Source organism: Protopterus annectens, chromosome 9.part0 (assembly GCF_019279795.1).
Source record: "Protopterus annectens isolate FY-2018-M chromosome 9.part0, PAN1.0, whole genome shotgun sequence".
NCBI classification, from domain to species: Eukaryota; Metazoa; Chordata; order Ceratodontiformes; family Protopteridae; genus Protopterus; species Protopterus annectens.
In genome coordinates this window covers 696,412,322-696,436,278 of record NC_056743.1, presented here as the reverse complement: position 1 = coordinate 696,436,278, position 23,957 = coordinate 696,412,322, and the positions used below count along the sequence as shown (strand labels likewise).

General features: G+C 41.0%; 1 protein-coding gene across 1 annotated transcript in view; it reads left to right on the top strand.

The window, feature by feature from the left end:
• Positions 1-23,957, top strand: part of LOC122811460 (proteasome subunit beta type-9-like) — a 203,749-nt gene that overhangs the window by 93,207 nt on the left and 86,585 nt on the right. The window contains exon 3 of the mRNA XM_044083314.1: positions 20,039-20,170. Within this exon, the coding sequence (XP_043939249.1) occupies positions 20,039-20,170 (132 nt within the window). The remainder of the gene's footprint in view (positions 1-20,038; positions 20,171-23,957) is intronic.

The following is a 23,957-nucleotide window of genomic DNA, read 5'->3' as shown; positions in this document are numbered from 1 at the left end:
ATGACCATGGTGGTTGACAAATACATGTGTTTTTTTATTTGATATTTGCATGGCAATATATGTGTACATGCTTGTAATTTTTAAGTTGCTTACCTATGTGTGTTGATGTGACATGATTGCACATTACTGTGTATGTGTGTTTTATACATGTCCAGTTCTGGAGGCATCAGGAATCCATTTGGCCATTTGACATATATTTTCCATTTGGTTAAATGTATTACTGTGTGGCTTCTACGGCACCCTGTGTGCTGTGCACGTGCATTTGCATTGTGTCAACTTACCTTATACTGGTCTACTCCCATTGTCTACCTCTCCCTCCCACTTTAATATTTCACTATTATTTTTGCAAGTATGTTTGCCTTTGTTAAAACTACTGACCATTGCCATGTTTTAATTTGACACAATAAACATGTGCTACTTGTATGCTCATTGTACAATACATGATATGTGCATACAAGTTGCTGGCTAATATTTGCAATATGTCTTTGATATTATTATACTTGTGTGTTACCCAGTGTAGCTTTTTCACATCCACGTGGACAGCCTTGCTATATTTATTATGATGTACTGTTATATTTTTGAACATATTATAACATGTCATTGGTTTATTCATTGGTGTGTGCATGTGTATCAACCTTGCTTTCATATACATTCCATTTATGACACTGACAGACATACATACACATCTACACCTGTGTGGGTCTTTGACTTGGCATATGTGTGTAACATATACACATTCCATTACACATTTGTTTCAATTATGTACACCTACTTGTGTATGTAGTAGCATTTGTTGCTGTTCTGCAGTATTCCTGTTTGGCACTGTGATTGGCTGTCTGCCTTTCACATGCATGGTCGTAGGTTTGGTTCTGTCCTCTAGTGGAGTTGTCTATCACTGTTAGACTTGCATTTGATCATCTGTGATGTTGCTTGGTTTACAGCTACACTGTTGACAGTCTGACTGGATATGTGTATGTTTATCTAATGTATGCTGTGATCTTACTTTATTACCATGAAACACATATCTGCCATTAGTCATATACATCCAAGTATGACTGCCACACAGTTTGCGATATGTTGTAACATGATACCACATAGGTAGATATTTTTCTGCATTTCACCATGGCTGGTGTACATTTCCATCCTGTTTATCAACTGTTGTGCAGTGAGCTGCCTGTGTAATTTACCTAGCCTTACTGTTTTTTCCAGCCTTTGCCTTTCTTTTTGTTCTATAGGTATAACTGCTGTGATTATCTTATCTTACTTTTCCCTATGTTTACCTTTCCTTCTGTTCTTAAAAAAAGAAAGCAAGTGGAGCCTATTCCCACCACAAAAAAGAAAATGCCCATACTACTCTGACTTTCCCTCAGTTTTTCTTATCCCACCATCCCTGTTATGCGTCCCTGTTCTTCAACCATAGCCTACATCTTCTCTTCTATTTCACTTTCCTTGGGTGTGTACATTGCTTGTATTCCCCATACAAGTCCCAAACACATTATTAGCAGGTGTTAACTAAGGCTATCTGGCCATGATTGCCCTCTTCCTTTAATTTTTTATTAGAAAATGTACAGATTCCATCAGAATCCATAAGTCCAAGCCAGCATATTGTACTAATGCATGTATTATGGAGATGTCCATAGTTGTCTCTGAGTTTACTGTAAAGAGCGATGTCAATATATATATATATATATATATATATATATATATATTACAACTGGAATTGCAGCTTTGAAGAACATTGTGACATCACTCCTCTGGGCCAGTGATCAAGGAGCCTCATTCCTCCCCACTGTCACCAATGGGGAAAGTTCACTGTGAGAAAAATAGACATATCCTTAGTATTTTCAGATGCAGCCCTCTGCACCAAGTACAGTTTCCCTTAAGCGCACACAGAGAATGCACACTCCAGTCCTGGGACTAGGTTTTCCCTCAAGAGCCCAAATAAGACTCCCCACTGACCACTTTAGCTGAGTGTTCCAAACCAAGTCCACTACCACCCTGTCTGTGAAATCAGTGCTCTCAGTGTCCCTCTTTAAAGTAGCTGTTACACACACTTGCTGTTAGATTTGATTTTCACATACACACACACACACACACACACACACACACACACACACACACACACACCTGAGAAAGGCTGGCACAGCTTATCCGCTCTGCCACCTCCACCCAGACTATAAGGTAGATTTGCTGCCACCAGAATACCCAAATCCAGTTACTTTAAGGCTGTTACCAGGGTACCCAGTTACACTTATTAAAATGAATACTTATACAAATGGTAGTTTTTAACTAAGCAGTAAGATTTTCAGGAACATGGAACCATAGTGACACTAAATAAATGCAAGTACTCTCACAAGTTAAATATTTTCTATAAAAAAAAACAGCCACAATGAAAGGTATAAATATATTTAATAATAAATAATAAAATGAAAACATGAAAATACTTTCTAGTTACAATAAACACCACAGTTTCAATCACAGGAAATATAAAAAAAAAACAACAACACAGATTGAAAGACTCGGACAGATACAGAAAAAAAAACATTTAGCTAATCTCACAATATTTTTTAACTGACTGAAGAATTACTGTTCCCTAGTTACTTACTAAAAGCAAGGCATGATGAAAGTGGATGAGTTTCTTGTAAGGTCCAAGAACAAAGTGCATTCCTCACATCTTTCACTAGTATTCAGATACAATTTCAGTATGATATCATATCTGGTCACCTGACTCTGTGGTTCTCACACTACCCTTTCATTAGAAACTGAGCCAAGATCTGGCGCTGGTGTGTCACAATACACACATAGAACTTTAGCTAAAGATTATTACAGCATCTGGGAACTGTAAAACATATATATTTCTTCTTTTTCCAGCAGGATCCACTGTTGATACGTTTTAACACAAGCAACTTTACAAATATATTTTTAGCACAAGCATCTGTACAAATCAGATTGCTATTGAAATGACATATTTCTTTACAAAACTCCAGCTAGTTATGCTGGCATATGTTACACATGCACTGCCCTACTCCCCCTGGCACAGCTGGCCCTACCTCACATCATCACACACACATATTTTAAGTTAGCGGATGAAAGATATTTCCTAAGTTCTCTGAGATGTTTCTGTGTCTAATCCTGAAAATTTATGTTACACATGGCATGTGGCTAACATTGGGATAGTTGACATTTATAAGTAATTATTATTATTTTTTTTTAATTTTGGGTTATCATAACAGAGTCAGTTACATTCAGTAGTTGTCCTTAACCTTACTGTACAGATTCCGTTATATATATTTCTATATAACTATCAGGATGCTTGAATTGTGATCATCTTTCCTTAACTTTGGTATTGTACAATGCAACTGGGCAACCATTTCTTATTACTAATGTTATATAGTGCATTGTTGATACTGTGATACTCCATTGTGTGCAGAGCTATTCTGAGTTTCTTGTTGTACATTTACGTATTGCAATGTTATCCACAAGTTTTGGGCTGATATTGGAGTAATGTGCCAGATTCTGTGAGTTTTATAGAATCCAGCCCTACATCTGGACAAAGGTTTGTCAGTGCAGTCCAGGGAAAATACTGGAGAGACAAGTGTAGAAACTGCCTCATGTACACAGACAATCTTCTCCTCTTACCTCCCAAAACTCAGACTTGTGAGGGTGCACTTATATATCCAAATTGGAAGCCATGCACTCTCAAGCCAAGACCGGAATAGCTGGTCAGGAGGAAAAGGTCAACACCTGCACCACACCACATGCAACACATAGCACTTCAGAAAACCCACCATCACAGCTCTCACATAAAAACACAAACCACTTGAGGAAGCTCTCAGTAGAAATCTACCCAAACAGCAGAGACCTCCAAGGCAGAAACATACTCAACCACCATAACACAGCACAAACCACAAGACACATAGCTCACATACACAGTGTGCCCCTTAACCAAAGCCTCTAAGGCAAAACAGCTTGCCCAATACACTAATCATAGGTGACTCGATAGTGAGGCACACTGATGTCCCACTCACTAGGTTAAATAAGGAGAAGGTAACATCTGTCAAATGCCAGAATCTGACACATAGCACATGCACTCAGGTCACTCCACAACAAGTACAAGTATGACTCTGTCACTGCCCATGTGGGTGTGAATGACCTGAGAAGCACCTCCCTGGACTACATGAAAAGAGACATGAAGGAGCTCTCGGATTATGTGGCCCAGACAGGTATGACCCTAGCCCTGAGCAGCATCCCACCGTCACCCAGAATGGTACCTCAGTACAATCAGAAAATGATTGATTTCAACAATTGGCAAGTTAATGGTGTCATTCTAAGGGGATCCAGTATCTGCTTGCTTTGGATGATATGATTAGCAGACCGATGCTTTGCCAGAGATGGCCTGCATCTGTCACCCCTTGGTTTCTGGATACTGGCTAAGGCTCTTGCCATCCCTATAGTGCCTTTTTTAGGTGATGTTCCAAAGATGAAATTACCATCATAACAGCTATAAATAAATGCAATCTGAGGGTCATGCTGCTCAACGCTAGAAGTCTAAATTTCAAGATGCACTTGCTCGAAGCACTCCTCAAAATGGGGAACATCGACATTTGTGCTGTAACGGAGACCTGGTTTAAAGCAGCAGAAAGCACCCTTGCGCTACCAGGCTATAACTCATTCCACACCTTTCAGCCCCAGAACATGGACCGAAGCTCCAAAGGTGGTGGTATATCCATATTCATAAAGGATATGCACACCTCCAGACTAGTAGCCCAGCATAACGCATCTGAGATACTTCATGTACAACTAACATTGGGTAAGATGGCGATTCAGGTCGTAGCCTGCTATAGGTCCCCCATCCATGCCCCAAGACTCTCACTCCACATTCCTAAGTACCCTGGAAACTATTAACTCTCATACTAGGTGACTTCAACTACCCCTCCATCAACTGGGAAAACTACTCATACACCAATACACTGGCCCAACGCTTCCTGGAATTCATCAGTTCCAATGTCCTGGACCAGCTCATTCTTACCCCCACTAGAGGAAGCAACATCCTTGACCTGGTTATTACTAACATGGGCAACCGTTGCTCTACACCAGTAGTCAATTCCTCCCTGGTTAGAGCCAACCACAGACTAATCATCATGGAAATCCACATCTCACCCACACCCCCCACAAAGGTAATCACCATAAAAAACATCTCCAAAGCTGACTTTGGGCTCCTAAAAACTGAGGTGGTTAACTTCACAGCACCCGTGTCAGTGGAAAATGCATGACTGCTGAATCGTACACCAATGCATTGTACAAACACATACATAAATGCATGGAACTAGCCATACCCAAAAGAACCAAGACGCTCTACACCAAAAAAAGGAAGCCAATTTGGTGGTCTCCTGCCATTAATAAACTCCACAACAGAAGGAAGAAACTGTTGCAGAAAAAGGTGAAGACCCAAGACTAGAAAAACTGCCTTATTATCCTGAACAAAAAGTTGAGATCCCTCATCAAAACCTCTAAAGCCAGCTATGATGGGAGAATTGTGGCAGACACTAAAAACAATCACAAAGCCTTCTATAGTTATATCAAAAATCTCCCCAGCAATACCCAGGTTTGCTCTGAGTTACTGCACAATGGTACCTCCTATACAGAGCTAACAGATATTGCCAACATACTGGCCAACAAATTCAATGCCAACTTTACCCCTCTCACCCCCGTAAAGGACTAATCACAATACCGGAGGAATGCCAGGCACCCGGCATTACTGAAGCACAGGTTAAAGCTGCATTGTCCAAGGCCAAGAATTCAGCTTCCATGGGACCCGACAATATCCCTGGATGTGTTTTTCATGAACTACAAAGTGAACTGGTACCACATCTGTGTGCCCTTTTCAATCACAGCCTCACCTCAGGCTTTGTCCCTACCGAATGGTGCACTGTCACAGTCTCTCCATAAAAGGGGAGCGACTACAGACCCATTAGCCTGACGAGTCAGATATGTAAGGCTCTGGAGTGCATCATCATGGACCTAATTAACAAAGATATATGGAATCTCCAAACTCTAGAGCCCACACAATTTGGTTTTGTGAAAGATAGACTGTGCCTTCTCAACTTGGTTGACTTCTTTGAGTCAGTCACCAGAGCTGTGGATGAGGACAAGGCAGTTTGTACAGCCTGCCTAGATCTGGCCAAGGCCTTTGATACCATTCCCCACTCAAGAATTATTGATAAGCTCACCAAACTAGGCATCAACCCCTATATCACTAGGTTGGTTGCAAATTGGCTCACAGATAGAACCCACAGTGTGAAAGTAGCGGACTCCAAGTCAGACTGCCAATCAGTCATGAGTGGAGTCCCACAGGGATCGGTTCTGGGTCCTCTCCTGTTTGGCATCTACTACTCAGAAGCCTAGCCGAACATGGAGGGACCCAAGCTGACCAAGTTCGCAGACGACTGCAAGCTGGGAGCCATTAACCCCCCAAGTGATGTAGAGATTCTACAGAAAGGCCTCACTGAGACCAATGATTGGTGTCGAAACCATGGCCTTAAGCGCAATGCCAAAAAATGCATCATCATCCCCTTTGGGAAAAACTCAGTTCCCACAATTTACCACATCGATGGGAGCCCACTGAACACTGAAGGTGTTTTAAGAGATCTGGGGACACAGATTGACAGCAACCTCTCCTTCAACCACCACATTTTCACTGTGGTCAGAAAGTCCTTCTATGTGGCACATCGCATTACCAACAGTTTTGCATCCAGGAAGAAAGAGGTTATCATCTCTCTCTACTTTTCCTTCATTAGGCCAATCATCGCGTACAATGCCCCATTTGGCATGTGCCTCACTAAACACATGCAACAGCTAGAAAGGCCACAAAAGTACCTCATAAAGAGGTTCCTAGGCCTTAAACACATGTCCTACATGGACAGACTCAAAAAACTCCAGCTATTCTGTGTCTGATATCGTCTACTAAGAGGCGATCTCTGCTTGACTTACAGACCCATGTCTGAGCCAGCTATGTTAGAAATGCTACATCAAAGAAATCCCAATCCGTCTGCACCACACGCTCCAGAGACCTCAACCTCATTACCACAAGCAACAGAACATGCTGGAGGGACAGGTTCATAACCTAAAGCCTGCCCATGCTCTGGAATAGACTTCCCATACATGTCAGGCAGAGGACCTCACTGCCCCTCTTCAAGAGAAATCTTGATGAGTGGATGGGAAATAGAAAGTTCATCCCGGGGATCACTCCAGTGGCTCTACTTGATAGAGACACTGGGAACTAACGTCAGGCGACACGATGCCAGGGCACTTCTTTGGGCTGGGCTTGTAAAGGCTCCAGGGCCATTAGCTTAGTACACACCTATGAACCTATGAAAGAACAAAATAATTTGAGGAGCTGAGTGTCCTCATAGATTTTTTTTTTTTTTTTTTTTTTTTTTTTTTTTTTTTTTTTTTTTTTTTAGTGAGCAGCCAACATAATGCTTTGCATTAATCTAATAAAGAGTGTGCGGTTAAGAAGTTTTATTCAATGTAGAATGATCTCCACTTTGCAGAAGATGCAACCATACTGTGATGCTGTATGCATCAACAATGAAATGGCATATACAGTTTTGCATACTTTGAAGCTGAGTATTTTTATAAAGGCAGAGCTAATGATGGGAAGGGAACATTCAAGGCTGGGGAGAAGGGCCCCTTTCCTGCTGGTTTCTCTTCTGTACTTGGGTTTGGATATTGAAGATAGAATGATATTTGTAGGGAAGAGTTGATATTTTATAGATGTACCTGTGGATGTGATGTGGATGTGATTTATTATTAAATCTAAAGTTTTCCTTCCTACCTTTCTCCTTATATAATCTTTCTGTATCAGATGTGGCACACCCACACTTTTTGAATTATTATAGCAACAATTCTTTTCTGTCTCCTGTCTTCACTCATTATTCATTCTTGCAAAAAAATAAAAATAAAATAAACATTGCAGCCTCTCCATCCCTATTATTTCTATTGGTAATCCTTACCTCATACAGTATATACATCCCTTCCTAGATTCACCTTTGGCTTTCACAGTATACACCTCAGTTTACAATGCATTACTTTAGTGCTTCAACATTTTAAGATTAAAGAACTCTCACTCAAAATGCACTCACTTGAGGCACTCCTTAAAATGGAGAACATTGACATTTGTGCAGTGACAGAAACCTGGTTCAAAGCTCCAGAGAGCACCCCTGCATTACCAGGCTACAATTCATACCACACCTTTCGGCCACCTAACCCAGAACGAAGCACTAAAGGTGGAGGCGTGTCCATATTCATTAAGGATATCCACACCTCCAGGCTAGTTGCACAGCATAATGCATCCGAGGTTATCCAAGTGTAACTAACTCTGGCCAATAGCCTAGTACCTACCTATGAACATATAAGTGGAGTAATTTCACAAAATAATAATTTTGTGCTTACAATAGCCAATGAAAGAGGAGAGGGAAGGAGATATGTGATCAAATTTACATAAGGAGTGGGTAACTAGAAAGACAGTTGAGTTTAAAAACGTAACAGCATCATGGTAGAAGGGTGGGGAAAAACAATGTCTGTGTACAAGAGACACAATTGTGGTCTCTCTCCTATTTTAAATATGCAATTAAAAGAATGCAAACACAAGTTCATGCTACTCAAGTTAGAGGTGACAAACTTCATGACACCCATGCAGACGGGAACTGAAAGTTCAACTGCTGAATCCTACACTAAGGCACTGTATGAGCACATTCACTCATGCATGAATCATGCCATCCCAAATAGAACCAAGTTGCTCTCATACAAAAAAAAGGAAGCCAAGCTGGTGGTCCCCTGCCATAAACAAACTTTACAACAAAAGGAAGAAACTGTTGCAGAAAAGAGAAAAATCCCAGGATGCAAAAAACTCCCTTACCAGCCTCAGTAAGAAACTGAGATCCCTCATAAAATCCTCCAAAGCTAGTTACGAAAATAAAATTGCCAAAGATTCCAAAGACAACCAAAAGGCATTCTATAACTATGTCAAGAATCTAAATGGCAATGCTCAGATCTGCTCTGAGCTAAAACAGAATGGCATTAAATATACTGATCCCAAGGATATTGCCAATATCCTGGCAGATCGATTCAGTGCCAACTTCACCTCCCTCTCACCCCCTAAATTTGGCCCATCTCAATACCGGAAGATTGCCAAATTCTGGTAATAACGGCCACACAGGTAAAAAATGCACTCTCCAAAGCTAAGAATACAGCATCCATGGGACCAGATGACATCCCGGGCTGTGTACTACAAGAACTACAATATGAACTGGCACCTCACGTAAGTGTCATGTTTAATCATAGCCTCATCTCAGGTTTCATGCCCACTGAGTGGCACAGAGCTACAGTTATCCCACTCCACAAGGGGGGATCCACCTTGGATACCGGAAACTACCGTCCCATCAGTCTGACAAGCCTTATCTGCAAGGCCATGGAGAGTATTATCATGGAACTTATAAACAAAGACATTGGCAATCTTCAAACACTGGACCCCATCCAGTTTGGGTTTGTGAAGGGCCGATCTTGTCTCCTGAACCTGATTGACTTCTTTGAATCAGTCTCCAGAGCCATGGACAAGGATAAAGTGGTCCACACAGCCTATCTCGACCTTGCCAAGGCCTTTGACACCATTCCCCACTCTGGAGTCATAGATAAACTTACTAAGCTGGGCATTAATCCCTATGTCACCCAATGGATTGCTAACTGGCTTACTGATAGAACCCACACTGTAAAAGTAGCCGACTCCAAATCCAGCTCCAGACAAGTGACAGGTGGAGTACCTCAGGGTTCAGTCCTGGGACCGCTCTTGTTTGGCATCTACTTCTCTGAAGTACAGGCCAACACTAAGGAACTCTGGCTAACAAAGTTCGCAGATGACTGCAAACTGGGAGCCATTATTGAATCCCCAAATGATGTGGATACTCTACAAAAGGGCCTTACAGAAACAGATGCTTGGTGCCAGAGCCATGGGCTCAAGCTCAATGCCAAGAAATGTATAGTTATCCCCTTTTGGAAAAAACATGTATCCGTGAATTACCATATAGGTGGCAGTACACTAAACACCAAAATTGTGATAAGAGACTTGGGACACAGGTGGACAGTGGTCTCACCTTCGATAACCACATCGCCACAACAGTCAGGAAATCCTTCTATGTGGCACAACTCATCACTAAGGGCTTTTCATCCAGAAAAAAGGAGGTCATTGTCCCACTGTACTCATCCCTCATTAGACCCATTATAGAATACAACGCCCCATTTGGTATGTACCTCTCAAGACATCTGCAACAACTGGAAAGGCCGCAGAAATACCTCACTAAAAGAATCACAGGCCTAAAGCAGATGCCCTACGCTGACCGCCCTAAAAAAACTCCAGCTATACTCTGTCGCATATCGTCTACTCAGAGGCGATCTCTGCTTAACATACAAGGCCATGTGAAACCCAGAGCTGTTGGACATGCTACACTTAAAGAAATTCCAATACCTCAGAGCCACACGCTCCAAGGATCTAAACCTTTTCATCACAATAAACAAAACATGCTGGAGGGATAGTTTCCTGACCCAGAGACTCCCCAGACTCTGGAATAGATTGCCCATACATGTCAAGCAGAGTGCCCCTTTGGCCCTCTTCAGAAGGAACCTTGACGATTGGATGGGAGAAAGGAAATTCACCCCAGGGATCACGTCAGTCGCCCTGCTAGACAGGGGTCCAGGGAAGTAAATAGTGTGGGAAGTAATAGCCAGGGAATTGTTATGGCTAGGCTTGTATAGGCCCTAGGGCTGATAGCCTAGTACCAACCTATGAACCACAGTGTAAAGAAAGTAAATCAGAATATACAGAGCAGAAGAAGGCAATGAAGCAATATAAAGTAGAAGAAAGCAAAAACAAACTACACTTTCCCTTAGGGAAGGGACATAGAAATGTGCAGGTAAGGTAGATAGGGTAGGTGAGAAAGCAGGTGCAGACAAACAGGACAAACTAAACAGACGCAGGGATGGTGATAGGCACAAATGGTTGGGAGACACCATGATTGGGGCTAGGTAGGGGACATCAAAGGCACATGCCCGTGAAGTGTGGGAACAGTGAGAATCTAGTCCTCACCCTCAGAACTGTCATCACTGTCCCTTTCTTCAGCTCCCTGTAAGACTGCTTGAAGTGGGGCTGTCTTTTCTATTTTAATGAGGAACCTCTCCGGGCAGCTAATGTGGGCACCAAGGGCAGTTTCTCTAACATCAGCACCATCCCTGGCAGCTCCTGGTGGGTAACATAATTAACACCTCCACCAGTATTCCCATAGGGTACCAATGTACTAGCAGCCAGGGCAATGCTATCTGATGTGGATGGGCCAGGTAGAGCAGGGGATGCTGAGGCAGTACTGCCAGGTTGAATCTCAGATGTGTTGTGTGTTGGTGTGGCGGCCTGTGGAAGGTTGGTAGGCTAAGCCACAGCAGTTGGCCTACCTCCCTGTGATGAAAAGAATTTGTTTTGTTGTCAGAAAGGTATGATATCAGAATGGTGTTTCCAGTTAACACACAAGAAAAAAAAAGAGAGATAAGGAGTGGGTGAGAAAAAAAAAGAGATGATTAGAGCCATTGTATGTCACATTCATGTTTTTTTGCAATAAATATACTTTTATTATTATTATATTAGCTGTAGAGATTTCCTGATCCCAAAAATGACTGTGAATTGTTACAAGTAATCCTTGGAATATGCACATATTCCATATATGCTTTTAAAGACACTACAGATTAACTTAACAAGATGGCATTAAAACCAGTACTGCTGCAATTAAAATTAAAAAATTATACTTGTTGAATGTGAATGTGTAGATTACTTATAGGAATTGAACACATCTGATCTGAATACAATATTACATTTGCCTAATACAATTGCCAAAGGCTACAGAAGAATGCATGCTTGCTGTTACAGTTAGGATTTGCATGCTTAAGTTGCCACTGATCTATAGAATTCCATTATATTTAATACAGTCATGTTCCTTTGTGCTGTTCACGTACACCTTGCCTAACTGAGTGTCTCCAGTCTCTAAGCATGTACTTCCCTGTTCACTGAGATTTCCTGTGCAGCTGTAAAATAACGAATGAGAGAAAAAGAGATATGAAAGCATTATGCACACCACTCTTGCCTATCTACACTATTTCATATAATTTTAAGTTGCTTTATCTGTATACTTACACAACTGTGGGATGTCAGTAGTTCAAAACTCATCCAGCCACTGGTTGAGTTGTACCAGCTTGCTCTATTTCAAGTCACTGTAGTGGTCCCCTGCACTGCTCTTCATTGTGTGTTATGCCAATCACACTGGAGTTAGCATTGGCTAGACTGTTCCAAGCCTCAGCCTTATACTGAGACCCAGTATAGCCCCCCCCCCCTGCAATAGCCTATAGCTGTAGTGCTTCACAAAGAGTGCAGCAAACATTTTTGACTTCTCCACACCCCACCTCTGTGCCCTGAATTTGGCACCATCCTTCCCATCTCCTGCCATGTCTGCAGAGGTCCTCCAACAACAGTACAATTGTTTTATTGACGATTAGGGATATCATAGTTTAAGAACAATGAGCAAGCATGCACAACCATGCCAACTGCATTTACAATATGGTAAGCTAAGAGAAACTTTATCAAACAAGGATGAAAGATGTTAATGAAACAGCAATGATGATGTGACATTTGGCATTGATTTAAGCATGTGTGCTGCTCTACCTGGTCACACTTTGTCCAGTCGTCAACTCTGAAATGCTAAATGACTTGTCTTTTAAGCCATGAGGGATTAATGGGATGACTTGGCACATATTTTGTGGGGACTTACACACTGTTAAAAGTAAATTGTACAATGTGGGATCCAAACCTATGTGAAAGGGAATGCATACATTTCCACATATGTGGTTATTACTCATTACCACAGAAAACGTGTTTGCCAATCATGTCATCGCAGATATGGTTTAAAGAGTGACTGGTTCTATACTTCAATTAGACCTGTATGTGTGTGACATTACAAGGTCATAGCTTATGCATTCTCAGGTGTAATGCAGGACTACTGTCTGACAGTACATTCTGTTTTACAGTTATATTTGGGTTATAGTCAGTAACTGTTGTGTTCGTCAGAGATATGCAACTGCATTTTTTATTATGTTATCATAAATGTCATAATAAACTAGTTACACACATAATACATATGATACCTACAAAACTACGTGTATGCTTAATGATTAACTATCGGTATGTAGTATTACCGTTGTAGTCACACTTTTGTGAAAATTAACAATGGGACACTCTTATTAAGAAATGTAGTGTGCCGTATTTGAACCCTGGCTCATGTTTCCTGACCATGAACTCATTGCATTTACACCTGATGCTACATGGAAGGCTATGCCTCGGGTATATTTTCCACACTTAGTACTGTACAGAGTGCTGATGGCTTTGCATCTGCACTTAACCTGTTTGCATGAAGGAGGGCAAACCAAGTTAAATGTTTCACTTTTTTTCCTTAAGTAGTGAACTGTGTTTGTGCACAGGTAGGCAACGCGCAAATGGAAAAGAAAATGGCTAACAAATATTCCTTGCATTAATACTCATTATGACCCTTCCATCGTAAAAATAACTAATGTGGGACTCCAAACCCCAGTATTCTCTCTTTTTTAGCACAGCGTATTTATACCTTGTGCCACAGAGACAGTCGGGTAACAGGTGGAATTTCAGCAGTCATTAACATCCATTTTGCTGACTGCCACTCAATGCTGCTAAGCGTGTTTGCAGTGCATAAGGCAACTCACATTACATTTTTAAATTTTACATAGTTGATCATGTTTGTGCTAAAACCATGTGACACACACATGGTAGATCAAAAAAAAAAGTGAAACAAAGGTAAAATAATTATACAGCTCTGGATTTGAACCATCAGACTATTGCACTTACACAGTACAATTGTGGGTTATCTCTCTCTTTGCTACAAACATGGCTTCACAACATTAATCAAATAATGTTCATACAAGCAATTCACATTTCATAGCCAGTATTAACAGTTCATAGACTTGAACATTCTCATTTGGTTGTACGTGTGACTAACATGTATTTTAATGAGTGATCACACAAGTATTTATGAATATGTTTGCAGAAATGCAGTTGTGCCTTTTCTTTGTGTTCTGGTCTTTCTGCACTTATCTCTTCTTTACCATCAGATGCACTGTCTGCAGTGTATTTTCTATAGTTCTGCTTTCAAGGTATGATAAAAATACATAACAGTGAATAACAGTTTTCATCAAAGGCAAGAGACTTGTACTATTATGGCCAAAAAATATACGTGTGGTGTTTTGCTTTATTTAAAAGCTCACTGAAGATACTTCCACAGTTTGTGTTTCCTCACTGACGTACCCACTACAGGGAAGGGTGTTCGAATTGATGTTGTGTTTTACTTCAGTCAAAAATAATCATTCACAGTTGCACACCATTAGCACCTAACATTGGTGTAGAGCTGCACTATGTTTACATGTGCTACACAAAGTCAAAAGTTTGGGATTTAGCAATTCTGCTGAGTTTACATTTCATTTGCATCTTCACAGTGCTCAGAGGGATGAGTCTGCACTATAAAAAGGTAACTGTGTAGCTAGGGAACTTGATGGTGAGGCAAACTAAACAGAAGATTGATATTTCTTTGAAGGAGATTTCTCTGAAGAGAAGTTTTTGTTTTGTTAAGGTATGCTTCTCTTATTAAAGACATTTTAGATTCTGTAAACCTTTACAAATATATTTATAGAGCCAGTAGAAAAATGAGGGCTAATCTATATGCACTTCTTATAATTCACTGTTGGCATAGGCAGTTTTGGCAGGCATTTACATTGGTGAGATACACAGGTTATACTTTCTGCACAACTGTGTATGTTCTTATCATTTGCAGTTTCATGTGGGATTGGAGAGAAATGTACATGTCACTAACATAAGTGTTATGCTTCATTGAAGGCCCAGGACAACCTCCACAGGAGTGGTTGTCACAGTGAATATTGACTGGCATTCATATTTTGCATTCTTTACTATTTACTAATGGCAGTTGTCACCCATTAATCAATGGCATATCTTTTTAGTCTTCACTATATAAACTTTCACGGACTGGGTGCTTTTACAGGCCCTTACATTTTTGTTGGAGTGTGTGGGGATGCAACCTGCTATTCTATTCCCCTAAATTATGTGTGTTTCAATTGTTGTTCTGTTGAAAATGTGTAGTGAGACTGATAATTTTGTTGAAACCGTATGCATTACTTATGTGGTATTCTTTGGTTTGCACAAAACTTTGTTTTGGAGGGGGAGGGGAGAGCCACCTAACATTCTGTTGTACTAAATTAGAAGTGTGTTTCAAGTGCTTTATGTTGACAGTGGGTACACAGACTGATTGTTTTTGTGAACAAATGTGCTATTAATGTGTTTTATCCTTCTCTGTTTTATGTGACATAGGATTATGGCACACAGACCTATAAATCCATGAAAATCCCCTTTTAGTGACACTGAGAATGAGGTAATAATGAGGCGCCATGGAGTTTTCCTACTTAAGAGAGGACATGGGGAATATGGATGCCAGAAAGGGGATTTGGAAACAGTTAGTCACAGATGTAAATGCAGTAGGTGGTCATGGCCACAATTATGATCAGGTGCAGCGTCGGGCCACTGAGGTGATTTCATCGGCATGGAGGAGGGTGACTGCAATTGCTCAAGAACAGCTGGCTTCAGGGGGGTGGTTGTGATACTGAGCTACCACTGACACCAGCTGAGGAGTTCCTGTCCACTGTCAAAGATCCCAACAGCTCATGGGAGCCTTTGCACCATGTGCTTGATGTTGGTGTTGATGTGGCTAACAAGCCAACGGCGTCCCAGGAAAAATTCCAGATAGGCTTACATATGGCTACATTATATTGGCTTGTAGACTATATTTGGCTGCTACTGCTTGTGATACATGTTTTTTTCTATCTGTTCCTATTGATAAGTCATAGTTATACAAGAGAGTAGTTCAGTAGACATGGATGTGGGTGGATGACTCAGGCAAGTTTCAGTTAGAGCTATTTCTTACAGGGCCTATATCCTAATTGTATTCACTGTTCCTTTGTTATCCCCATTATGATGCTTAATTGCCAGTGTTTCATTGCTTCATTTCTTCCAGGCTTATCTTCCATGCCAGGTGTTGAGACATCTGCACGTGCTAAGCAAATGTCTTGTTTTTGTTCTTACTAAGCATTATTTAGATATATATTATCTGTATGTGTATGAATGGTGTAATGAGAGTCTGTATTGCTGTAACATTTGAAACTGGGTGACCAGGGTTACTTTTTGTTCAGATGTTTTTGGTTAATATTAAGGGAAGTAGTAATTCCATTCCCGTGTTTGTTACTTATTATCACAGGTGATCCGAAAAGTGAAAGTGTATGACTCCTACCACCTGATGTCAGAGTATCAATAGGCTCTGCTGATAATGGTGACCAAAGAGAGGCACAGTACAGAGGTGCAGAGGTTGAATCTGACACTGAGGTTGTGATTCACACATCCCCTGAATTTCCTTCAGACACAGTATGCCTAAGCATACCCATTCCACTGAGCCCTCAGATAGTGGACAGGTTGAGGATTACACACTTGATCAGGGTAGTGTTGTTACTGCAATTTCTGTGCCAGTTGACTCTGGCTGTAGCCAAGGTGTGGATGAGGTGCCGTGCAGGAGGGATGGTAGGGGTGATCAGAGGAGGTCTGTTGCCCACCTTCCACCTCATGCTGGTGTGTCATTACGTGCCATTCACTGTATGTTTAGGGCTGTCATGGTGGCACAGACACTTTCCACTAGGACCTCCGAGTATATGCGTAGGGCTGTAGATGTGGCACAAGCTGACGTGCGTAACTGCCTCCACCATGTGGCCAATTCAATGGATTGAATGAATGCCACAGTGGAATGGGTAGTGTCTGTGATGGAAGATCTGCTGGGAGGGGGACGTCATCCATGTGGACACAGAGCTGTAACATCTGGTGTTAGCCAATCTGGCCATGCCTGATCATGCTCTTTTAGTGGCAGTAGTTCCACTGCTTCGTCAGTGGTTCAGGTGTCCACACCCAGGCATGGTAGGCTATGGGGTCGTGGACCAGGGCATAGTCATAAAGAGAGCTCATCCAGCAGACATCGCTCATGTTCAGGTACCAAAACCACTTCTGACCATGGCCATGAGCATGCCAGTGCAACTCCTGGCAGAACCAGTTCTTGCAATAGGGGGAGCCAGCAATGAACTAATACCTCTACCGTGAATGGCTCACTCCTGTCTGACATGCTAGGGCATAGTGCTAGCACAGAGCTTGGCTGTGTTCATTCAGACACTCACTCACACATTTCAAATAGAATGCCCATAAAGACACTCACACATGCCAGCTACATGAGGCATTAATGAGGGTTGTAGGTCATTCTGTGTCAGTGGTAATTTGATATTATCTACGTTCCTGCTTGCCTGTGTTTCTTACACACAGACACACACACACACACACGCACACACACACACACACACACACACACACACACACACACACACACACACACACACACACACACACTACTTTTTATGTCATCCTTGGCTTCTGCCCCCCCAACCCCCACCCTGTGCAAATGATGATAATTGTGCCATAACATTGTTTCTATCTTTTTGATTCAGGTTTATTATATATGTATGTTGTTTGATGCACAGGGAAGATAGCTGAGTGTTTAGGATATGTATTTGTGATGTTTTTGGCTTTGTTTCTGAATTATTAGATTTTACTGTTGTGATTCCTACCTTGAAATTGTTGATATGGCAGTCATGTTTATTGCTCCATTTGTGAGAATGTAGGGATAAGAAGAGTTTGGAATGATTTTTTATACTGCCTATTTAACATGAGTCATGTTAGTTCATTAACTGCATAAGTATGTATTACATATGTCAAGTCATGTCCCATATGGATTCCATTGCTGGACAACTCACACACATTCTACTTAATTACATTTACAAGTAACATTGTGCCAGTATCTGCCATTCATCCCTGTTCTTACACATTGTTTTACTATTACAGGTTCAACACTTACCTTGATAGTCCTGTAGTTTAAAACTGTTGTCATTCAGGGCTGACTCTGTCATGACGTAAAGGTTGTGAGTGTTGCCTGGCATCAGTTTTACTGTATGTATGTGCATAATTTGAAAGGTGTACCCCTTAGGTCATGAACATGTCTACTATCCATTGCTTCTTGGCTGGGGTGAGGGCATATTGTGCAAACGAATGTCTACCTATACCCACAGCAGCTGAGGGTTCCCCTCTGACTCCTCATCTGCGTGGGGGTGTGGTGAATGTGCCAGAGGTGGTGGAATGTTTGCCCCTAGCCACTGATGTTTCTGCTGCAGCTGTTTTCACTGGATAATATTACATAGGATAGTGCAGACTGTGATAATTTCAACAGACATAATGACATCATATTACAGAGCCACCCCCCCCCCCCCCGATGTATCTAGGCACTGAAAACATGACTTCAACAGTCCAAACACATGCTCTGTGATATTTCTTGTTTGAGCGTGTACCTGATTATAGCATTCTTCCTTGGGTGGGTCTGCATTTCTGATGGGCATCATAAGCCATGGTTCAAGTGCATACCCTTTATCCCTCAGTAAATGGTCTTGTAGAGCATCACCTCTGGAAAACTTGTGGTATAGGTGTGAGGTGTGCCAGATATGGGAGTCATGGTAACTGCTAGGGTTGCCAGCGCACACATTCAGGAAGATTCCCCTAGCATTACAATGGAGTGGAAGCCCTTACTGTTGATGTAAACTCTTCTGTGTCCCCTGGGTGGTGCTTTGATCTCAAATGCGTGTGCAGTCCGTGGCACCCGCAACTTCAGGGGAGTGTGCTACAGGGTAGAAATCCTGCATAGTTCTAGTTGTGTCCTCGGGGGGGGGGGGGGTACATGGGAAATATATGTAGTCACTGGCATGCTGTAGCATAGCATTCAGGAACTGATGTAGGATCCTGGATGCTGATGCCTGTGATACCACCAGAATGTTCCCAGTAGGTCTTTCAAAGGTTCCTGTAGCTAATATTCTAAGTGCTACACATACTTTGGTTTCCACAGGTATTAGTTCCTCTCAGTTTGCTCTTGTTCTCATGTGAGAATGACAGAGGTTGCAGAGTTCCTGGAGTGTGTCTGAATACACGCAGTAGTGCTGTACCATTTCCACCTCATGCAGACCATGAAAAGTTTAACTGGGTCTAAATACCCTTCTCTTCCTTGCCCAAGGTCTATCATCATCAGCAGCAGAATTGCTTGAACCTATTGCATATACACACAAAGAAAAGCAGCAGAAGCCCCTAGCATTGTTTTCCTTCAGTGTGGTTTCTGTGGCTGTATTCCAGTAGGTTTTGGAGTACAAGGCAAAAGGCTTCACTAAGTGTACACAATTGCTCTATAGCTTGTTGAATAGTTCCATCATCTTGGATTGGTTGATTAACATACAATTCAGCTGCTTATGCAGTAATTAGCATGCATCGGTGTTTACCGTGCTTACGCAGCTCTACACATCATGTAGAGACACTTACTGAGTGCAAATTGACTCGCTTTTGTGTGCCCATTGTGCCAAGACTCTTACATGGGTATTAGCGAGTCATGTAGGGTTTATTGAAGTCTTTTTAATTAAGAGTTAAATACCATTACATGCAAAATACAATTTCATAAAGTTCTTTAGTTGCCTTTTGACCACTCTGTGAGTGTTATTGCTCATTTGGTGGAAATCATTAGTCAGTAATGACGCTATTAGCTAAGTATACTACATAGATAACAGTATGCTTTATTATTATTTCTTTAAAGGTTATAGAAGATTATTTAATTTTAATTTTGTTCCATTAGACTTTTCATAATTTATGTTGTCTGTTACTTTGTTTCAGTTCTACTCTGACTTAATACATGTTGTTTTTCTCTCTGTGTCTTTCTCTCTCTGTCTCTCTGTGAAGGGAAGCTATTGTGAATCGTGTGATGGACAAAGTGTGCCGACTCCATGACAAAATCTACTGTTCTCTCTCAGGCTCAGCTGCAGATGCACAGGCTATCGTAGATATTATAAGCTACCAAATGGAGCTGCACGGGTATGTTCCGTTAGTTAATGAAGTCTCACAGAGAGCAAGAGTACAGAAGCAAATGATGGGTTATACATTATAGTAGTTCACCACATGTAGAGAAAGGATTGTGTAATGACTAAAATTAGAATGTTGCTGGTACCAGAAAATCCCATTTATGTGCAAGGAAGATCAATGTAGAAAAACTGTCATATGAAAAAAGGTCAAGATACTGCTGCTTTGTTTTCCTACATCCAAAGTGCCTGTAACCTTCCATGTCATGCATTTCTGCCCCTCCCTTGTTAATTAATGATGTATTTGTTATACTTTGTACTCATTACAGTTCTGAGGAGAGAAACACGTAACAGATTATTTTTACTGAATCATAAAGAACTACAATAAAAACTGATCTAAGGGGCACTTTTTCTTGTAGCTTTCCTGTGTTAGCTATATCTATATCTATATATATGGATTCCTATTACAAGAATGAAAGTTCACTACTTTGAACTTGTAATAGGAAGCCTCACTTCTGCGAAAGTTCACTTTAACGAAAGTGAACTTTTGCATAAGTTCACTTCACCAAAAACACAGCAGCACAGTGGAGGACATAAAAAACAAGCTATGTCCACCACTGTGGTGCGATAGTCACGGACCTTAGGGTTAGGGCACGGGTTAGGGTAAGGGGATAGTTAGTAAAGCTATGTCCTTCACTGCGCTGCAGTTGTCACAGACCTTAGGGTTAGGACCTGTGCCCTAACCCTAAGGTCCGTGAGTACTGCACGGAAGTTCAGTACAACACCCGTTCGTTGTACTGAACTTTGCATAAGTGCACTTTTGATTAAGTGCACTTTCGCTGCAGTGAGCATTCCATGCACTATTTCGAATTAGTGAAAATTCGATCTAGTGTATGGAACCCGTAGATATATATATATATATATATATATATATATATATATATATATATATATATATATGGGTCCACTTTCTAATCTCGAATTTCAGTATTTCGAGACTAGAAACTTGAAACCTCACAAACACGAAAGTACGAAATCACGAACATTAAAAATAGCGAAACTAACACAACACAAAATTACAACCTTCCCCCCAAAACAGTACATAAACACTAAATAACTCAAAACAACACCATGACTATACGTTTCTGTAGGGGGACAAGCCCCCATGCACCCCCTCTGATTATATATACCAATTCCAAGGTCGCACTAACTCGAAAAAATAAAAAAACACACACCTTCCCTTACTTGCCCTCCACTCCCTTTGCAGACAGTCATATTTATGCTCATTAATAACACATACACACTGTACACGTGCAAAAATCACCACATTCAACACTCACACATACAGTCTCACCTACCTACCCCAACCTACTCCTACAACTTCCCATAAAAATTACATATTAAAAGATGTCTACCAAAACCCTTAAAAATTACACACTTACCTGTATCTCCGTACAGAAACGAACATCAGCCATCAAACCACATACCCTTAAAGAGACAGAACATACTATATTACACACCACAGCAAACCTAACATGAAGTTGGGAAACTGAGATTTGACAAAGTTCAGTTTTGAATAACTGCACTTTCGACATTCTGGTCTCAAAGTACTGAAATTCGGGATGTCAGTATTTCAAGATTAGAAAGTGGACCTATATATATATATATATATGTATGTATGTATGTATATTACAAACACACACACAGAATAGTTAATTGAGACAATTTTCACAGAAATCTGCTTCATTGAACTATTCCCCCATATTTTCTCCTCTGATAGAATGTATCTGAGGTGGTGACAGCAGAATCTGCTTTTTCAAAGTGGATATTTAAGTTCTTCCCTATGAACTCTGTATCGACAACCTCTCCGTATTAGATAATTAATCTTGAGATAGCTGTGCTGCACAAAAGAAACATTCTTCCTTCTTTTTTCTCCAGTCTTAGAGTGAAAATGATCTTGAAAAAGCAGTGAAGTCCTACTGTTTGTTGGAGGCTAGTTGACTGATACTTAGAATGTAATATACTTGTTGGCATTTGTTTAAGGTGGTTAGACATAGGGCCAGATTCCTAAAGACTTCCCTTCAGTGTAAGTGACTTACTTCAGTATAAGGCCTATCTATAAAAAAAGTTTACACCAGGGGCCAGATTCCAAAAAACCTGCTCTCAGTGTAAGTGGTCACTTAACACTGAGAGCTTTTGGAATCAGGCCCACAGTGAAAGGTGAGATGGTACATTTTGCATATGTTTTACTTTTTACCTCCTCTCTGGGTTTATGTAATCTCACAGTTGGCACACACACACACACACACCCACATATATAAATGAGTGTTCTTTAAATAATCTAAACACCTAAATGTCATCAGTAATATCAATACAATAACTAACTAACTAACTAAAGAAAACTTTGACACATAATATTCTCGGAGAAATAACCTTGGAGCATGCAACAATAAATATGTACATACCCAGGATTGGACAATTCTGGGGAACAGGGCTTATTCCTCAACCCTGGGATTGTGTGATCTCGTACCCCTTGTCAACCATATGTTTTGTCGACCAAAATAGTGTCACCAGAATTAAGCACTCGTGTATATAATTTAAGGTTAACAAACCAAAGTTTTCTTCTCAAGATTATTGAACACAGTGGACTACAAAATTAATCACCTCTACTACAAAATTAAGTTACAAGTTTCTGTCCAGACTGAATAATATGCATCAACAGGATCACAGGATACAAGGCAACTGAGCCTTGAGGCCATTCTAACCTTGCCTCTCTTCTCAAGGAGAACCAGCCAGTCATATCAGGGCTGAATTTATGAACAGCTATTCAGTTGTCCAGCTCCCTTTTTAAAAGCATACAGTGTGTCAGACTGATTATCTTGGAGAGGGAGTTTGTTCCAGAGAAGGAATAGAAGGAATAGGCATTAAGTGACAAATTCATCCCTTCACTTGGTCTTATTTACTTGGAGTAGATTTAGATCTCTGTCCATAGTGTAAGCTGGACTGTTTGACCTAATGATGTATGAGAGTTCTTGGGACTACTGGATCCCTTAGGGCCCTCTCAACAAGACACAGGTTGCCAGTAATGAAGATGTTTGAAACTAAGTATAGGATTAAAGCCTCCACTGTTTCTTTCAGGCCCCTGACCTTTTTATTTACAAATCTCTGGGGTCTTTCCAATTGCTTGATATGTTTGGTGAGGTACATGCCAAAGGAGGCACTGTACCCAAAGATGGGTGTATATCAGTGCAATTTACAAGGAGGTGAGGACTTCTTTTGATCTAGAAGAAATACCTTTTTTCCATGATGTGTGGAGGGTAAAAGGACTTGCTAACCACAATTGCAACATGATAGTCAAACCTAAGGGAGCTGTCCACCCAAGTACCTAGTTTTCTTATAACCTTTTCATTTAGATGGGGTGTGTTATCTATGCTGTAAGCTATACCTAAGGGATGTTTACCAAATGCAACAATGCTACACTTTTTGAGCTGAGCTTGAGCCCATTTTTAGTATACCAGCTGTTAACAATGGTACGTGAGTGTCTGTATGTCAAAGTGGTACTAGATGACAGCTCCCAGCTTGCAATCATCCACAGACTTTGTTAACCAAAGATCCTTACTTGAAAAGTAGAGGTTTGAGAAGTATATACCAAACATTAAAGGTCCCAGCATAGATCCTCACAGAACTCTACTGGTTTCCTTCATGCTGTCAGAGAACTAAGCCCCAACTGTTACTGCATGAGTCATATCTCTAAGCCAGTTGGCTATCCACCTAACCACATTGATTAAGTTTAGAGCTCTTTC